The 20,151-nt window shown below is 46.2% G+C and overlaps 1 protein-coding gene across 1 annotated transcript in view; it reads right to left on the bottom strand.

Annotated features, from left to right (window-relative positions):
• The window catches only part of wdr18 (WD repeat domain 18), a 221,112-nt gene extending 212,453 nt beyond the window's left edge, over positions 1-8,659 (bottom strand). The window contains exon 1 of the mRNA XM_070860856.1: positions 8,439-8,659. Coding sequence (XP_070716957.1) covers positions 8,439-8,648 — 210 coding nt within the window. The 5' untranslated portion in view covers positions 8,649-8,659. The remainder of the gene's footprint in view (positions 1-8,438) is intronic.
• Positions 8,660-20,151: the final 11,492 nt, after the last annotated feature.

Genomic DNA, 20,151 nt, shown 5'->3' with positions numbered 1-20,151 from the left:
TTCTGCAACAGTGTTGACTGCTCCGAATAAGATTCTATTTTGGAGGCTTGCTACTTTCACCTAACAACTCTTTACAGTTGCCTTAACACAGGCCTGTTTTGTGGAACAGTGCATTGCAAACTTTGGCTTAGGATTAATCACAGACGTAGCACCATTCCAGAATCATTCTGGAATGTAAATATAAACCCCGGCTTCTATTCTCCACTGCTAACCGTCTTTTTAAACCCCTCTCCCCAGTTTCCACCCTCATCTCCGACAAAAAGTATGAGGAGCTCATGGATTTCTTTGTCTCTAAGATTGAGACCACCCGTTCGGCGGCCTCTGCCTCTTCCCTTCCTCCCGTAGCCCACTGGGCTAAATTTCCTCTAAAGATCCCCTCTGCCCCAGCCCTCACCTCACATCTTTCTCCAGTTTCTCTCCGATCTCCCCTCATGACCTTTCCAAGCTCATCCCGTCCATGAGACGCACTTCCTGCTCCCTTGACCCTATTCCCACCAAACTGCTAACCACCCAACTTCCTTTGCTGGCTCCCACGTTAGCCGACATTGTTACGGTTCTCCCTCGTCAGGTACGGCCCCATCTCTCCATAAATTTGCCATCATCACCCCTCTCCTCAAAAAAACAACCCTCGATCCTTGCAAACCACCACCCCATCTTCAACCTTCCTTTCCTCTCCAAAGTTTTTGAACGTGTTGTCGCCTCCAAAATCCATGCCAATCTTTCCCACAATTCCATGTCTGAATCCCTCCAATCTGGTTTCCCTGTCTGCCACGGTACCGAAATGGCTCTCATCAAAGTCACAAATGAAATCCTTTGTGACTGTGACAAAGGCAAACTATCCCTCCTTGTCCTTCTTGACCTGTCTGCAGCCTTTGACACAGTTGATCAGTCGATCCTTCTTCAACACCTCTCCATCGTCGTCCAGCGGTGTGGGACTGCACTCGCCTGGTTCCACTCGTCTATCTAATCGTAGCCAGAGAATCACCTGCAACGGCTTCTCTTCCCATCCCCGCATTATTACCTCTGGTGTCCCCCAAGGATCTATCCTTGGCCCCCTCCTATTTCTCATCTACATGTTGCCCTTGGCGACATCATCCAAAAACACAGCATCGGTTTCCACATGTACACTGATGACACCCAGTTCTACCTCACTACCACTTTTCCTGACCCGTCCTCAGTCTCGAAATTGTCAAGACTGCTTGTCCGACATCCAGTTCTGGATGAGCAGAAATTTTCTCCAACTGAATATTGGGAAGACCAAAGCCATTATTTTCAGTCCCCGCCACAAACTCCTGATCACTAGCCACCGACTCCATCCCTCTCCCCAACTTCTATCTGAGGCTGAACTAGACTGTTCGCAACCTTGGTGCCATATTTGACCCTGAAATGAGCTTTTGACCACATATCCGCAGCATAACTAAGACCGCCTATTTCTACCTCCGTAACATCGCCCGTCTCCATCCTTGCCTCAGATCATCTGCTGCTGAAGCCCTCATCCGCTGTTGAAGCCCTCATCCATGCCTTTGTTACCTATATACCTGACTATTCCAACGTACTTCCTGGCTGGCCTCCCACAGTCCGAGAGGTGGGAGTTCGTGGTGTCGGAGCGGCCTATAAAAGGCCCAGCGGCAGCGAGAGGCGGCGGCAGTCCTAGGCGGGAGTGCGTGGTGTCGGAGCGGCCTATAAAAGGCCCAACGGCAGCGAGAGGCGGCGGCAGTGCGTGATGTCGGAGCGGCCTATAAAAGGCGTACTTGTGCAGCTACAGGGAGAAGGCAAAAAAGAAGTAGAAAGAAACAGAAAGGTGATGTCACAGCCAAGGAGGTAAGTAATTGGCTGGTGATTGGTGAGTAGTTTTTCTTTTTTCTCTTCTATAACAGTGAGTAAACTTTAGCATTGTTGTTGCCTATCTAAGGATTAAGTCATGGCAGGAGAGCTCGGTCGGGTGTTATGCTCCTCCTGTACCATGTGGGAACTCAGGGACGACTCCAGTGTCCCTGACGACTACGTGTGCGGGAAGTGTATCCGCCTCCAGCTCCTGACGGACCGCGTTGCGGAGTTGGAGCTGAGGGTGGATTCACTCTGGAGCATCCACGATGCTGAGAATGACGTGAGTAGCACGTGCAGCGAGTTGGTCGTACCGCAGGTGAAGGGTCCACAGCCAGATAGGGAATGGAAGACCAACAGGAAGAGCAGTGCAAGGAAGGTAGTGCAGGGGTCCCCTGTGGTCATCCCCCTGCAAAACAGATACACTGCTTTGAGTACTGTTGAGGGGGATGACTCTTCAGGGGAGGGCAGCAGCAGCCAAGTTCATGGCACCGTGGCTGGCTCTGTTGCACAGGAGGGCAGGAAAAAGAGTGGAAGAGCGATAGTGATACGGGATTCAATTGTAAGGGGAATAGATAGGCGTTTCTGCGGCCGCAACCGAGACTCCAGGATGGTATGTTGCCTCCCTGGTGCAAGGGTCAAGGATGTCTCGGAGCGGGTGCAGGACATTCTAAAAAGGGAGGGAGACAGCCAGTTGTCGTGGTGCACATTGGTATCAACGACATAGGTAAAAAAAGGGATGAGGTCCTACGAAACGAATTTAAGGAGCTAAGAGCTAAATTTAAAAAGTAGGACCTCAAAAGTAGTAATCTCGGGATTGCTACCAGTGCCACGTGCTAGTCAGAGTAGGAATCGCAGGATAGCAGAGATGAATATGTGGCTTGAGCAGTGGTGCAGCAGGGAGGGATTCAAATTCCTGGAGCATTGGAACCGGTTCTGGGGGAGATGGGACCAGTACAAACCGGACGGTCTGCACCTGGGCAGGACCGGAACCAATGTCCTAGGGGGAGTGTTTGCTAGTGCTGTTGGGGAGGAGTTAAACTAATATGGCAGGGGGATGGGAACCAATGCAGGGAGATAGAGGGAAACAAAAAGGAGACAAAAGCAAAAGACAGAAAGGAGATGAGGAAAAGTGGAGGGCAGAGAAACCCAAGACAAAGAACAAAAAGGGCTACTGTACAGCAAAATTCTAAAAGGACAAAGGGTGTTAAAAAAACAAGCCTGAAGGCTTTGTGTCTTAATGCAAGGAGTATCCGTAATAAGGTGGATGAATTAACTGTGCAAATAGAGGTTAACAAATATGATGTAATTGGGATTACGGAGACGTGGCTCCAGGATGATCAGGGCTGGGAACTCAACATCCAGGGGTATTCAACATTCAGGAAGGATAGAATAAAAGGAAAAGGAGGTGGGGTAGCATTGCTGGTTAAAGAGGAGATTAATGCAATAGTTAGGAAGGACATTAGCTTGGATGATGTGGAATCTATATGGGTAGAGCTGCAGAACACCAAAACGTTAGTGGGAGTTGTGTACAGACCTCCAAACAGTAGTAGTGATGCTGGGGAGGGCATCAAACAGGAAATTAGAGATGCATGCAATAAGGGTGCAGCAGTTATAATGGGTGACTTTAATATGCACATAGATTGGGCTAACTGGAAGCAATACGGTGGAGGAGGATTTCCTGCAGTGCATAAGGGATGGTTTTCTAGACCAATATGTCGAGGAACCAACTAGGTGGGAGGCCATCTTAGACTGGGTGTTGTGTAATGAGAGAGGATTAATTAGCAATCTCGTTGTGCGAGGCCCCTTGGGGAAGAGTGACCATAATATGGTGGAATTCTGCATTAGGATGGAGAATGAAACAGTTAATTCAGAGACCATGGTCTAGAACTTAAAGAAGGGTAACTTTGAAGGTATGAGGCGTGAATTGGCTAGGATTGATTGGCGAATGATACTTAAGGGGTTGACTATGGACGGGCAATGGCAGACATTTAGAGACCGCATGGATGAACTACAACAATTGTACATTCCTGTCTGGCATAAAAATAAAAAAGGGAAGGTGGCTCAACTGTGGCTATCAAGGGAAATCAGGGATAGTATTAAAGCCAAGGAGGTGGCATACAAATTGGCCAGAAATAGCAGCGAACCCGGAGACTGGGAGAAATTTAGAACTCAGCAGAGGAGGACAAAGGGTTTGATTAGGGCAGGGAAAATGGGAGTACGAGAAGAAGCTTGCAGGGAACATTAAGACGGATTGCAAAAGTTTCTATAGATATGTAAAGAGAAAAAGGTTAGTAAAGACAAACGTAGGTCCCCTGCAGTCAGAATCAGGGGAAGTCATAACGGGGAACAAAGAAATGGCGGACCAATTGAACAAGTACTTTGGTTCGGTATTCACTGAGGAGGACACAAACAACCTTCCGGATATAAAAGGGGTCGGAGGGTCTAGTAAGGAGGAGGAACTGAGGGAAATCCTTATTAGTTGGGAAATTGTGTTGGGGAAATTGATTGGATTGAAGGCAGATAAATCCCCAGGGCCTGATGGACTGCATCCCAGAGTACTTAAGGAGGTGGCCTTGGAAATAGCGGATACGTTGACAGTCATTTTCCAACATTCCATTGACTCTGGATCAGTTCCTATCGAGTGGAGGGTAGCCAATGTAACACCACTTTTTAAAAAAGGAGGGAGAGAGAAAACAGAGAATTATAGACCGGTCAGCCTGACATCGGTAGTGGGTAAGATAATGGAATCAATTATTAAGGATGTCATAGCAGCGCATTTGGAAAGAGGTGACATGATAGGTCCAAGTCAGCATGGATTTGTGAAAGGGAAATCATGCTTGACAAATCTTCTGGAATTTTTTGAGGATGTTTCCAGTAGAGTGGACAAGGGAGAACCAGATGATGTGGTATATTTGGACTTTCAGAAGGCTTTCGACAAGGTCCCACACAAGAGATTAATGTGCAAAGTTAAAGCACATGAGATTTGGGGTAGTGTGCTGACATGGATTGAGAACTGGTTGTCAGACAGGAAGCAAAGAGTAGAAGTAAATGGGTACTTTTCAGAATGGCAGGCGGTGGCTAGTGGGGTACCGCAAGGTTCTGTGCTGGGGCCCCAGCTGTTTACACTGTACATTAATGATTTAGATGAGGGGATTAAATGTAGTATCTCCAAATTTGCAGATGACACTAAGTTATGTGGCAGTAAATGAGCTGCGAGGAGGATGCTATGAGGCTGCAGAGCGACTTGGATAAGTTAGGTGAGTGGGCAAATGCATGACAGATGAAGTATAATGTGCATAAATGTGAGGTTATCCACTTTGGTGGTAAAAACAGAGAGACAGACTATTATCTGAATGGTGACCGATTAGGAAAAGGGAAGGTGCAACGAGACCTGGGTGTCATGGTACATCAGTCATTGAAGGTTGGCATGCAGGTACAGCAGGCGGTTAAGAAAGCAAATGGCATGTTGGCCTTCATAGCGAGGGGATTTGAGTACAGGGGCAGGGAGGTGTTGCTACAGTTGTATAGGGCCTTGGTGAGGCCACACCTGGAGTATTGTGTACAGTTTTGGTCTCCTAACCTGAGGAAGGACATTCTTGCTATTGAGGGAGTGCAGCGAAGGTTCACCAGACTGATTCCCGGGCTGGCGGGACTGACATATCAAGAAAGACTGGATCAACTGGGCTTGTATTCACTGGAGTTCAGAAGAATGAGAGGGGACCTCATAGAAACGTTTACAATTCTGATGGGTTTCGACAGGTTAGATGCAGGAAGAATGTTCCCAATGTTGGGGAAGTCCAGAACCAGGGGTCACAGTCTAAGGATAAGGGGTAAGCCATTTAGGACCGAGATGAGGAGAAACTTCTTCACCCAGAGAGTGGTGAACCTGTGGAATTCTCTACCACAGAAAGTTGTTGAGGCCAATTCACTAAATATATTCAAAAAGGAGTTAGATGTAGTCCTTACTACTAGGGGGATCAAGGGGTATGGCGAGAAAGCAGGAATGGGGTACTGAAGTTGCATGTTCAGCCATGAACTCATTGAATGGCGGTGCAGGCTAGAAGGGCCGAATGGCCTACTCCTGCACTTATTTTCTATGTTTCTATTCTACCCTACGTAAACTTGAGGGCATCCAAAACTCGGCTGCCCGTGTCTTAACTTGCACCAAGTCCCGCTCACCCATCAACCCTGTGCTCGCTGACCTATACTGGCTCCCGGTTAAGCCACACCTCAATTTCAAAATTCTTATCTTTGTTTTCAAATCCCTCCACAGCCTCGCCCCTCCCTATCTCTGGTGGCCGTGCCTTCTGTTGCCTCGGCCCCAAGCTCTGGAATTCCCTGCCTAAACCTCTCCGCCTCTATACCCCTCTTTCCTCCTTCAAGACGTTCCTTAAAGCCTTTCTCTTTGACCAAGGTCACCTGCCCTAATTCTCCTTATGCAGCTTGGTGTCAAATTTTTTATCTCATAATACTCCTGTGAAGCGCCTTGGGATTTTTTTTTTTATTTGTTCACAGGATGTGGACATCGCTGGCATGGCCAGCATTTATTGCCCAGGAGAAGATGGTGGTGAGCCACCTTCTTGAACCGCTGCAGTCCATGTGGTGATGGTACTCCCACAGTGCTGTTAGGGAGGAAGTTCCAGGATTTGGACCGTGATGATAAAGGAACGGTGATATGCTTCCAAATTAGGATGGTGGGTGACTTGGAGGGGAACGTGGAGGTGGTGGTGTTCCCCTGTGCTTGCTGCCCTTGTCCTTCTAGGTGGTGGAGGTCACAGGTTTGGGAGGTGCTGCTGAAGAAGCCTTGGCGAGTTGCTACAGTGCATCTTGTAGATGGTACACACTGCAGCCACGGTGCACCAGTGGTGGAGGGAGTGGATGTTTAAGGTAGTGGATGGGGTGCCAATCAAGTGGGCTGCTTTGTCATGGATGGTGTCGAGCTTCTTGAGTGTTGTTGGAACTGCACTCATCCAGACAAGAGAGCATTCCATCACACTCCTGACTTGTGCCTTATAGACGGTGGAAAGGCTTTGGGGATCACTACTACAACAACTTGTATTTATACAGCACCTTTAACGTAGTGAAATGCAAGTAGAAATTAGCACAGATGACCAAAAACTTGGTCAAAGAGGTATGTTTTAAGAAGCATCTTGAAGGAGGACAGAGAGGTAGTGAGGCAGTGAGGCAGAGAGGTTTAGGCAGGGAGTTCCAGAGTAACAAAAGGCATGGCCACCAATGGTTGAGCAATTATAATCAGGTATGCTCAAGAGGGCAGAATTAGAGGAGCGCAGATATCTCGAGGACTGGAGATAGGGAGGGGCGAGGCCATGGAGGGATTTGAAAATACGGATAAAAATTTTGAAATCGAGGCTTTGCTTAGCCAGAAGCCAATGTAGGTCAGCGAGCACAGGGGTAATGAATGAGCAGGACTTGGTGCGAGTTAGGACACGGGCAGCCGAGTTTTGGATCACCTCCAGTTTAAGTAGGGTAGAATGTGCGAGGCCAGCCAGGAATGCGTTTGAATAGTCAAGTCTAAAATTAACAAAGGCGTGGGATGGAGGCAGTGGCTAGGGAATGGAGTTTGTGGCAGGGACCGAACACAATGGCTTTGGTCTTCCCAACATTCAATTGGGAGAAAATTTCTGCTCATCCATGTCGGACAAGCAGTCTAAAAATTTGGAGACCGTGGAATGGTCGACAGAAGTGGTAGTGAGGTAGAGCTGGGCGTCATCAGCGTAAATGTGGAAACTAACATAAAAACAGAAAATGATGGAAATCTCAGCAGGTCAGGCTGCGTCTGTGGAGAGAAACAGAATTAATATTTCAGATCTGTGACCCTTCGCCAGAACTGGAAAGGTTCACGATGGCGCTGTGTTTCTGGATGATGTCGCTAATGGGCAAAATGTAGATGAGAAGTAGGAGGCCAAGAATAGATCCTTGGGGAAAACCAGAGGTAATGATGCGGGGGCGGGAAGAGAAGCCTTTGCAGATGATTCTCTAGCTACGATTAGATAGATATGAATGGAACCAGGCGAGTGAAATCCCACCCAGTTGGACGACAGTGGAGAAGGATAGAGTGGTCTACCGTGTCAAAGACTGCAGACAGGTCAAGAAGGACAAGGGAGGATAGTTTGCCTTTGTCACAAAGGATGTCATTTGTGACTCTGATGAGAGTTGTTTCGGTACTGTGGCAGGCGCGGAAACCTAATTGGAGGGATTCAAACATGGAATTGCGAGAAAGACAGGCACGGATTTGGGAGGAAACAACACTACGTTAAAGGCGCTACATAAATGCAAACTGCTGTTGTAGCCACATCGTCCATCAGGTCCATCCTATTGGCAGTCACACATAGCTGGTCCAAGGCTTTGTCCGCGAGTTTGGGGTTCTTCCCACAACTTCGGATAACTCTGTGGACCAGTGGGTGCACCTGGCTGGATCAGAAGCACACGTGTTCGGTGCTGACCAGCATCTGGCTGGTTAAACTCGAACATTGAATCTGCCATCCTGGGATCTCCTAATATGTCCCTACGTGGGGGAGTACGAGCTCTCCGCATCTCTAGCTGGGAGTTGGGAGTCCCCTCATGCCCCTCCACCACCCCGGGCCACTCACCTTCCGCTGCAGCTCCCACACGCTGATGTAGTTCTTGCCGAGCTGCGCCGCCAGCAGGTACTCGCCGCCCAGCGTGCACAGGCCGCGGGCTGAGGTGTTGCCGCCCCGGTAGCTGGTAAGCGTGGTCCCCGACCGTGGTTCCCACACGTTGCAGTTCCACAGCGAGCCCCCTGCATCACAGCTCAGCACCACCTCCAGCGCCGCCGCCATCTTCCCGGCTTCCCACAATTCCCACTGCCAAGGAGCAGCGCGGCAAGAGCGGTCCGGCACTGTCACCAAGGCAACCGCACCGCTGTGCAGAGGAGGGAAGTGTTGAGGTGAGAGTTATAGCCAGGCTGAGACTGATCGCAACCATTTAAACACATGGAGCTGTGATTATTCTTAAGTGAGATATATCAAAACAAATTAATTTTAAAACTAAAATTAGTGAGACTTAGGAACGCAAAATGCCACCAGAGAGCAGGACATAACTCCCTGGGGCAATCAGAGACAGAGAGCTGGTATTGGGCGATTCACCCTCGAAAGGATGCGACTGAAAAGGGATAGAGGTACTAAAAAGTTTAAAATGATATAGAAATGATAAATTTCGAACATTACTTCCAATAAACTGGCTGTAGGTATTGTGGGCAAATTTAAAGCTGATGTTTGGGAGTTCTTCGTACAAAGGGTTTTTTATCTGGTTTATACCTCTCCCAGGAGATCACATGGCTCCAGTTGGGGTGGAGTGTAGATGTTTTTAGTATAAGGGGTGTTGTAGTGATGTGGGACGGACTGGTCGGGCTGGGTGCTCTTTGCCTTTCTGTTATTGTTCATGGGTTTGCATGTAACCTTTAGGGCTGCTGACGAAGGGACGTGTGGTTCTTTGTCGGCCGGCGCAGAGACGATGGGCCGAAATGGCCTCCTTCTACGCTGTAACTTTCTATGTTTCTAAAGAGTGATCAACATGATACGGACTTCCAAGTAGGGTAATGGAAGCAAAAACCCGAGAACATTTTAAGAAACATTTGGTCGCTATGCTGGAGGGCTATAGACTACAGGGATGGAGGCGCTTAGATGGATCAAATGGTCTTCCTCATCCATATATCTTGTAACCAGAGCAAACAGTGGCCAGGGCTCATCACCACAGCAGATTTCCTTCCCTGAAGGATGTTAGTGAACCAGATGGGTTTTTACAACAATCCGGTAGTTTCATGGTCACAATTACTGATACTAGCTTTTTAATTCAGATTTATTTAATTGAATTTAAATTCCCCAGCTGCCATGTTGGGAATTGAACTCATGTCTCCGGATCATTGGTCCAGGCCGCTGGATTACTAGTCCAATAACATAACAACTATATTACCATATCTGTGTATGCCCAGTCCATGCCTGGGACAGAAGAATAATCAGTTTTAAATGTTATCAAGAGAAAACAAAAATTTCAAAAACATGACATTATAATATTGATTGAACACCAGGGATGAGGCCATCAATGATTCAAATGCTGCCATTTCCTGAGCATAAAACACTCTCAAAAACTTGGCTAGTCAATTCAAAGTTTAAAGCTTAAAAAAATATTCAATATCTATAAATGCCCAAGTAAGTAAATCTCTGTGATTGCAAATTTCTTTATTATGTAATTTACATAAAACATACCCGGTGTCCCTCATTCCCTCAGGCTGTAGTACAGTCCAGAGCTACATCTAAACGTTCCATTTCCCAGATGGACCCAAACTAGGAGTGTGTACTCTTCACTTGATGTAAAATCCTCAACCGAACATAGCCTAAGTTCTGTAGGTGCCCATGTACATATCTAGGAGTCAGAGTCTTGGACAAGTCATCAGGAGTAGATGGAATCCTCGCCGAAGAACTAAAATATGGCAGAGAAGCACAACTGGCAGAGATTCATGATCTCATCTCTCTTATCTGGAAGGAGGAGATCATGCCAGGAGATCTCAGAGACGCTGTAATCGTGACTATCTTCAAGAAAGGTGACAAATCCGACTGCGGTAACTACAGAGGAATCTCCCTGCTGTTGACCACCAGGAAAGTCATTGCAAGAATCCTGAATCGCCTTCTTTCTGTGGCTGAATAACTCCTCCCAGAGTCACAATGCGGATTCCGCTCCAAGGAGCACAATGAACCGTGCAGCAGATACAAGAGAAATGCAGGGAACAGCACCAACCCCTGTACATGGCCTTCTTCGACCTCACAATAGCCTTCAACACTGTCAACCGTGAGGGATTATAGAACGTCCTCCTCAGATTCGGCTGCCCTCAAAAGTTTGTCAGCATTCTCCGCCAGCTCCATGATGACATGCAAGCCATGATGCTGACAAATGGATCCACCACAGACCCATTCCACGTTCGGACCAGGGTCAAGCAAGGCTGTGTCATCGCACCAACTCTCTTCTCAATCTTCTTTGCTGCAATCTCACCCTTGGCAAGCTCCCTGCTGCAGTGGAGCTAAATTACAGGATAAATGGGATCTGTTCAACCTCCACCACCTCCAGGCCAGATCCAAGGTCGTCCCATCCTCTGTCATCGAATTCCAGTACGCAGACGTTTCCTGCGTCTGCGCACACTCGGAGGCCAAACTCTAAGCCATCGTCAATATCTTCACCTAGGCATATGAGAGCATGGGCCTTACACTAAACATCCGTAAGACAAAGGTCCTCTACCAACCTGCCCCCGCCACACAGTACTGGCCCCCGCTTATCAAAATCCACGACGAGGCCTTGGACAACGTGGACTATTTTCCATACCTTGGGAGCCTACTGTCAACAAGGGCAGACATCGACGACTAGGTCCAACACCGCCTTCAGTATGCCAGTGCAGCCTTCAGTCGCCTGAGGAAGAGAGTGTTTGAAGATCAGGACCTCAAACCCGGCACCAAGCTCGTGGTCTACAGAGCAGTGGTGATACCTGCCCTCCTATATAGCTCAGAGACATGGACTATGTACAGCAGGCACCTCAAAATACTGGAGAAGTACCACAAATGCTGCCTCCGCAAGATCCTGCAAATCCATTGGCAGGATAGGCGTCCTTGCTCAGGCCAATATTCCCAGCATTGAAGCACTGACCACGCTCGATCAGCTCTGCTGGACGGGCCACATCGCCCGCATGCCTGACACGAGACTCCCAAAACAAGTGCTCGACTCGGATCTCCGACATGCCAAGCGAACCCCAGGCGGGCAGAGGAAACACTTCAACGACACCCTCAAAGCCTCCTTGAAAAAATGTAACATCCCCACTGACACCTGGGAATCCCTGGCCCAAGACCATCCAAAGTGAAGAAAAAGCATCCGGGAAGGCACTGGACAGCTGAAGTCTCTTCGCCGAGAGTAAGCTGAAGCCAAGCGTCGACAGCAGGAGTGTGTGGCAAGCCAGGCACCCCACCCACCTATTCCTTCAGCCACCGTTTGCTCCACCTGTGACAGAGACTGTGGGTCCCACATTGGACTCTTCAATCACCTGAGAACTCATTTCTAGTGTGGCAGCAAGTCATCCTCAACTCCGAGCGACTGCCTATGATGATGAGTGTCTTGGCACAGTTTTGGTACATTATTGTCCATGTTGGTGCAAAAATACATCAAAATACTTTGTTATATGCTTTATATTTTAGAGTAGGAATGGGCATGTTACCGAATGGCCAAATTAATTTTCGATTGAGAAACCTAGGTGAAGGGTCATGCTCCGTCATTCATGCCAGACACCACAAAGGTTGAAAAGGAGTCATTTTAATTATCAGCGATAGTTTAACACGAGATCTGCTGCCCGATTTTCTTTTCTATTGAAATCAATGGAATAGAAAACCGTGTGATGTGTACAACAAACAGCCAATTTTTACACAATCCCAGACAGATGAATTTTGGACTCCTTCCCCTTGAAAACACTGGTTGAAATTTCCAGGCCTCGCATTCCCTTCCGTTGACTGGCAACATCGCCCATCCCCCTCATCTGTCCCATTCACCTTCCCCACTACCCCGTCACTCACTTCTTCCCATTTTTTACCTCTCATCCACGCCTCAACCCCAACACCCTCCTCCGTCTTCATCCTCCCTTCCTTCACCGCCTCTTCCCCTTCCTTCTGATCATTCTCCTTCTCATTCTCTTCTCGTTGTCCTCTGCCCCTCCCACATCGTCTTCCCCCTTACTTCCTATCTGCTCCCCATCTCACCCCCTTCCCGCCGCTCAGCTCCCTGCCATTCCCCTCACCTTCTCTCATTGCTACATCTCCCCTCGCCGTTTCCTACATTACAACAGTGACAACACTCCAAAATGACTCACTGTATGTACAGCACTTTGAGACGTCCGGTGGTTGTTAAAGGTCTTGTATAAATCCTGTACGGAAGACACTTCAAGTCGCTGCAGATATATCGCCAACAATGTCGCCGCAAGATCCTGCAAATCCCATGGGAGGACAGGCGCACCAACTTCAGTGTCCTCACCCAGGCTAACATCCCCAGCATTGAAGCACTGACCACACTCGATCAGCTTCGCTGGGCAGGCCACATAGTTCGCATGCCAGACACGAGGCTCCCTAAGCAATTGCTCTATGCGGAGCTCCTTCACGTAAAATGAGCTAAAGGTGGACAGCGGAAATGTTACAAGGACACCTTCAAAGCCTCCCTGGTAAAGTGCGACATCACCACTAACTCTTGGGAGTCCCTGGCCGAAGATCGCCCTAGGTGGAGAAAGTGCATCTGGGAGGACATTCAGCTCTTCGAATCTCAACGCCGCGAGCACGAAGAGGTCAGGCGCAGGCAGCGGAAGGAGTGCGCAGCAAATCAATCCCACCCTCCCCTTCCCCCAACAAATGTCTGTCCCATCTGTGGCAGGATCTGTGGCTCTCGCATTGGACTATTCAACCACCAAAGGACTCATTTTAGGAGTGGAAGCAAGTCTTCCTCGATTCCAAGGGACTGCCTATGATAATGATGATGATAAATCCAAGTCTTTATTTTTTTTCCTTCTCTACGCCCTCCCACCTCCACCTCAGTTCTCTCTCCCCTCTTTGCCTCATCCTCCCTACCACAAACCTTTTGCCTCCTCATTCCACTTACCTCTACTCTTTATCTTTCTGCTTGTCATGAAGACTGCCTTTGGTCTTGACTCCCGTGCAACACTACAGAAGATCGACTAGTAATATATTAAATTTGTTACTTCAGTAACCACATTCCATGCTGTAAGTGGTACTATTATTGAGGTTTTCAATGTTAAGTGGAAGCAAACGTTATTTCAGAGCCCTAGCTGCGTATACGGTTAAATAAACATCTCTATATTTGTCATGTATTCAACTATCATTGTAACCCATGTATAAGCTGACCTAAGTTGTACACCTTGAGAACATTGACCACAAGGGGGTGAACTTGTGGGAGACACTCCTAACCTGGACTTTCAGGTATAAAAGGGGAAGCTCCACCCACCTTCATTATTTGAGGTCTTGGTAATAAAGGTAACTGGTCACAGAGTGACCTTCTCTCAAGTATGGGCCTCATGTGCATTTATACTGTATAGTAAGGACATATCAATATTCATGCAGTTTGGTGCTCTGACCACTGGGTGCCCCCGTAGAGCACTGTTTTAGTTCTTCATCCTCCATCTTGGTAAAGTACTGTAACCAAGGTTTTGAGCATTTTAAAATGATTTGGTTATAACTTTCATTTTTTTACCTTTTATTTTACCTCTTATTAAATAACTTTGGCTTGAACATCATTGGCAGCCCTGCCTTCAGCTGCACAGGCCCTAGGCACTAGAATTCTCTCTCTAAGCCTCTATGCCTCTCGACCGCTCTCTCCTCCTTTAATATGCTCCTTAAAATCTATCTCTTTAAGCTTTTGGTCATCAGTTTTAATATCTCCTTATGTTACCCATTGTCAAATTTTGTTTGATAACGCTCCTGTGAAGCACCTTGGGATGTTTTACAACATTAAAGGCGCTATATAAATACAAGTTGCTGTTATTGTTGATAACTTGCTGAGAGACTTCTGGCTGATTTGACACGCTGTACATTTTTAAGTTGCTATGGAGGACGAGGTGTCAGACAGGTTGGCCATCTTCCCCCACACTTTTACACCAGTAGAGATCGAGGCCCTGCTTCTGCCCTCGCTCTCTTTCATCCAACTGCCTAGAATACCATAGCACATGCTCCAGAACACACACTTCTCTCTTGCCTTAAGTTCACTATTTCATAGTTGCTGCTGCTCCTTTTGAACTGACGCTTCTATGGCCGTTGTTGTTTCATCATCGGCAGTCCCTCGGAATTGAGGAACATAAGAACATAAGAATTAGGAACAGGAGTAGGCCATCTAGCCCCTCGAGCCTGCTCCGCCATTCAACAAGATCATGGCTGATCTGGCCGTGGGCTCAGCTCCACTTACCCGCCCGCTCCCCATAACTCGTAATTCCCTTATTGGTTAAAAATCTATCTATCTGTGATTTGAATACATTCAATGAGCTAGCCTCAACTGCTTCCTTGGGCAGAGAATTCCACAGATTCACAACCCTCTGGGAGAAGAAATTCCTTCTCAACTCGGTTTTAAATTGGCTCCCCCATATTTTGAGGCTGTGCCCCCTAGTTCTAGTCTCCCCGACCAGTGGAAACAACCTCTCTGCCTCTATCCTGTCTATCCCCTTCATTATTTTAAATGTTTCTATAAGATCACCCCTCATCCTTCTGAACTCCAACGAGTAAAGACCCAGTCTGCTCAATCTATCATCATAAGGTAACCCTCTCATCTCCGGAATCAGCCTAGTGAATCATCTCTGTACACCCTCCAAAGCTAGTATATCCTTCCTTAAGTAAGGTGACCAAAACTGCACGCAGTACTCCAGGTGCGGCCTCACTAATACCCTATACAGTTGCAGCAGGACCTTCCTGCTTTTGTACTCCATCCCTCTCGCAATGAAGGCCAACATTCCATTCGCCTTCCTGATTACCTGCTGCACCTGCAAACTAACTTTTTGGGATTCGTGCACAAGGACCCCCAGGTCCCTCTGCATCTCAGCATGTTGTAATTTCTCCCCATTCAAATAATATTCCCTTTTACTGTTTTTTTTTCCCCCAAGGTGGATGACCTCACATTTTCCGACTGCCAAACCTTAGCCCATTCGCTTAACCTATCTAAATCTCTTTGCAGCCTCTGTGTCCTCTACACAACCTGCTTTCCCACTAATCTTAGTGTCATCTTCAAATTTTGTTACACTACACTCTGTCCCCTCTTCCAGGTCATCTATGTATATTGTAAACAGTTCTGGTCCCAGCACCGATCCCTGTGGCACACCACTAACCACCGCTTTCCAACCCGAAAAGGACACATTTATTCCGACTCTCTGCTTTCTGTTAGCATGGATAGAGAATTGGCTGGCTAATACATTTCCTCTGACTCCGCGTACCTTTATCTTCTGCAGCAACCTTTTGTGTGGCACCTTATCGAATGCCTTTTGGAAATCTAAATACACCACATCCATCGGTACACCTCTATCCACCATACTCGTTATATCCTCAAAGAATTCCAGTAAATTAGTTAAACATGATTTCCCCTTCATGAATCCATGTTGCGTCTGCTTGATTGCGGGGACTACTCTGCATTAAAAAGTTGTTGGTATTTCTAGAATGTGGCAATATTGGGCCTTTTATAAACACTGTGTCCCCAGTGAAAAACAGAAAGAGGCTTCGGCTATGGAGATTATTTTGAGCATGGATGCAGGGTTCAAAGCACTTATCTGCCCCCGCAACAAAGGCAGTGTTTGTGAGCCGCCACAGCTCAGCTACAGCATTTTCCCTAGTTCTGCCTTCGTTTTAAACTTCAACCACAAAACAGGCAAATCAAATAATTTATGTTTTCAGTTAACTCAGTCAAATTAGTTATCTGTTAACCAATGTTCTGTGCTCTCAACAACAGCCTATATTTATATATCACATTTAACGTAATAAAATGTCCCAAGGCGCTTCACAGGAATGTTATCAAAAAATGTGAGAGAGATTCTACAGTGAAACAAAGCAGCTTTATTCCACCAGTGTCCGCATCATAAGGCCCCAACTTTAAATCATTGCAAACAGTCACCCTTTTAAAGCAATGTCATCACTATCTCAAAATACCCATTCTCAAGATCTCTGGCCTTGCACACTACCGGCCCAGCTCCAATCTCCCTTTGCTTGCAAAGTCCTTGAACATGCTGTTCCCTGCCAATTCAGAGGCCATCTTTTGCACAATTCCTTTTGAATCTCTGTAATCAGCTCCAAAATGGCTCTAACTAAAGTCACAAATAACATCCTCCGTGAGTGTAACCTCCTCTGCCTCGCTGCAGCCTTTAACATGGTTCATCACACCACCCTCCTCTAACACCTCCTACGTTGTCCACCTAAGAGGAACGGCACTCGCTTGGTTCCACTCTTACTAATATGATCATAGCCAGAGCATCTCTAGCAATAGCTTCTCCTCCCGAGTCTGCATCATTACCTTGCATTCTTAACCAAGCCCCTCCCTTCTACATTTATATGCTGTCCTTTGCCAGCATCATCCACAGAAATGAGGTCAGCTGTACATCCACAGAAATGTACATTAACGACATCCAGCTCTACCTCTGCACCATCTCTCTTGACCTCTATACTGCCAATTAGTTCAATTCTGTTCTCATTCAACATCCATACACATGTACTCACAGCAGGATTTAATGGATTTTAATCAGAAGCTGTAACACTGGCAAAACCCCACTACTACCTGGCCCAGCGCCATTGAAACTAATTCCAAACATAAGAATAAGGACAGGAAATTATCAGCTGGTCCATCAAGCCTGTCTCATCCCAACCTGGTGCAACCTACATGCACCATCAACCCTGACTCCCTTCCCTGCAGTCACACAATCTCTGAGGAGAGGCACAAGAAAGCGAGAAACAAACTTGGATCAATTTAGAAAAAAAACACTGGGAAATTCCTCTCCGATTACCGATGGCATGCAAGCAAACTCTAGGAGACCATGGTGATTATTATTACACATTCCAGTTAACCCATTATCTTCTATTACTCAAGATTTCTTTTTTGCGCTGTTGCTCTCCCACTGTCATCCTGGCTGAGACTGAGTAACTCAGTTCTGACTGGGAAAGAATCCAATTAAGAGACTGTTTGATGATACTCAATTTTAATTGCAAGGATTGTAAGAAATCGTGAATTGGAAGAAATAACGAGATAAATAAAGTCTCTTCAGACTTGTGTTAGAATAACTGGATAGAAGCTTAGAATTTGCTTATGTTTTTGATTCCCTGCGGATGTTATAACATTTAATGATTCATTTCATGGTACAATAGCTAAAGCTACTTGAACCGCATGAACATAAATAACTGATAAGTATCTGAAGGCTAAGAATGGCATGTCTGACTCCAACCTTGGGAGGATAAGGACAGGAGAGATGGGCCTTCAGAAAGTATAAACAGAAAAGACAAGTGGAGAGGAGGGTTTCACCTAAGAGTTGAGACTAAGAACTCGACATAGCATGGTCCTATCCATTATTTTACGCCAGACCCACCCCTAAAAAGAGAATAAGAGATACCTAAAGAGCTTTTCAGGGTAGACGATGCAGAAAAGAGCTGTTTGTGCCACCAGCCGTCTATCTGATCGGGACTAATACCAGCTACTTGTCACAGTCGCATGTCTGCTATGTCTATCCTGAATGTGCGTTGTGTTTAACTATATCTGAACTACTGCTTCTTAATAAAATGTCTTACAACTCCTAAGACCCTTTGGGTAATGTGTGTGTGTGACCTGTGATCAAAATCTTACAGGATGGAGGGAGGAAGAATAATATGTAGAATGTAGAACAAGATATAGTATGTAGAACAAGATGTAATATGTGGGGCCGTCTTGGTATGTGGGGCTCAATTATAACGCTGGGTTGTGCAATAGCCGACTGAACCACCAGGGGTCCCTAACTATAAATCTGCCTGATGATCTAGATTTGTTTTAATGACACCCGCTAACTTTTTTGAGAAACAAACTAGTAACGACCTGCCTTTTCTGAACCCATGTTGAAGTTGATTCATTGCCTTTACTCTCACTGGATGCTCCTAAATTGATTTATTTATAAATCATGCTGGTGAATTTATCACTATAGATATCACGCTAATGAACATATAATACCCAGGGTCATGCTTCTATTTTCAGAGCTATTTTCACAGTCATCCTTCTCTGGAAAGCTCTTAACCCAGGTCCTGACTGTCATACAACGCTGCAGTTGAAGTTTCTTCACTTTCTTTTATGTTCACTAATTAAATTAACCCCTTTGGAGCTTTTGACTCAGTAATAGCCTCAGTTTCTTTACGTGACATACAGTAGTTGTAAACATAACCTGCAGCTGACAGCAGGTTTAATTTATATTCAATAGTCAGTCACCATAATTTATTTTAGTAGCTATTAAACAATTGTAGGCCTTTAGTGCACATTTATATCACACATATGATTAATGTTAATGGCTGTTCATACTAGTAGACATCTTTCATCAAGAAGATACAGCTCTTATCTTGGAAATAAGACCTGGAAATTCACTTAGAAATGGAAGAAAAGTCATAATTGAATTCAGTCAGTACATTTTGCAAGGGTTTAGTGACTACAAAGGGACCTGTCTCTAGCCTCAAGTGGCTGTGGCACAGAAACATGTTTAACCTCGTAATAAAAACAGAAATTGCTGGAAATCTCAGGAGGTCAGGCAGGCAGCCTCTGTGGAGAAAGCAGAGTTAACGTTTTGGGTCTCTCCACAGAGGCTGCCTGATCTTGAGATTTCCAGCATTTTCTGTTTTTATTCCAGATTCCAGCATCCGCAGTATTTTGCTTTTGTATTAACCACGTAATTTTTTAAAAATACATTCAATAAAAGTGTATTGCTGGGTATCAAAGAACCAAAGGGATTTTACATCAGTATTATGTTTAGCAAGTTTGCACTTGCAGTGAGTAAACGACTGGGTAGGGTTTTTAGTTCTCTTGATTACACAAGTCTTACCATCATGAACAAAATCAACATTTTAATTAATCTGTTTCTGTCAGCAGAACTGTTTTTCAGGCTAATCTGACCGTTCCTGTTTCTAAGGTCATGGGTCAGCCACCCTTAACCTATGTGTATTATAATACAATGGACTCAGGAATGCTCATCTGAGGAATGAAGGCAAACTAGTCTTTTAATGGACCCACCCTCTGTAACCAAGAGGTAGACAGCAGCTGAATGTTTACAGCTATTTCCTGTTCACTGACCTATCACACTGACGTGTTGTGAGGGAAGCTGTATGTTGCAGGAAAGTGTTTCATATCTCCAAGGTCCATCATTTGTTTTTATAATCAAAGCACATTGCTGCGCTGGGACTTTATTTTCCTTTATAAAACCCATTCTTCCTCTGAATTTCACACCCTTTCTTCAGCGTTTCCTCTACTTGCAGTCTCGTGTGTCATTCCCAGTGTAAACAAATACCTGAAATGATTAAATGAAAACCATTTTCCTTTCCCCTCCCCCAATGGCTTAGTGGGTAAATTCGCTATATCGTGATCCTGAAGGGAAGTTTTCAGTTGATTCCCGGCCTGTGCTGCATTAGCTGGGTCACAACAATTGCTCCGGGTGTCGGGTGTGTGGAAATTCGACAAGATTCCTGCTCCGTCACTATCCAGTTGCTGCAAAGTACACACGTGGAGAGGTAGAATGCGGACAGGATCAGGTTCAGCTGTATGCTCTCCAGTCAAATAGTCTGTTGA

The sequence above is a fragment of the Pristiophorus japonicus genome, chromosome 18 (genome assembly GCF_044704955.1).
Source record: "Pristiophorus japonicus isolate sPriJap1 chromosome 18, sPriJap1.hap1, whole genome shotgun sequence".
Lineage (NCBI taxonomy): Eukaryota > Metazoa > Chordata > Chondrichthyes > Pristiophoridae > Pristiophorus > Pristiophorus japonicus.
This window is presented reverse-complemented; position numbering and strand designations above follow the sequence as displayed.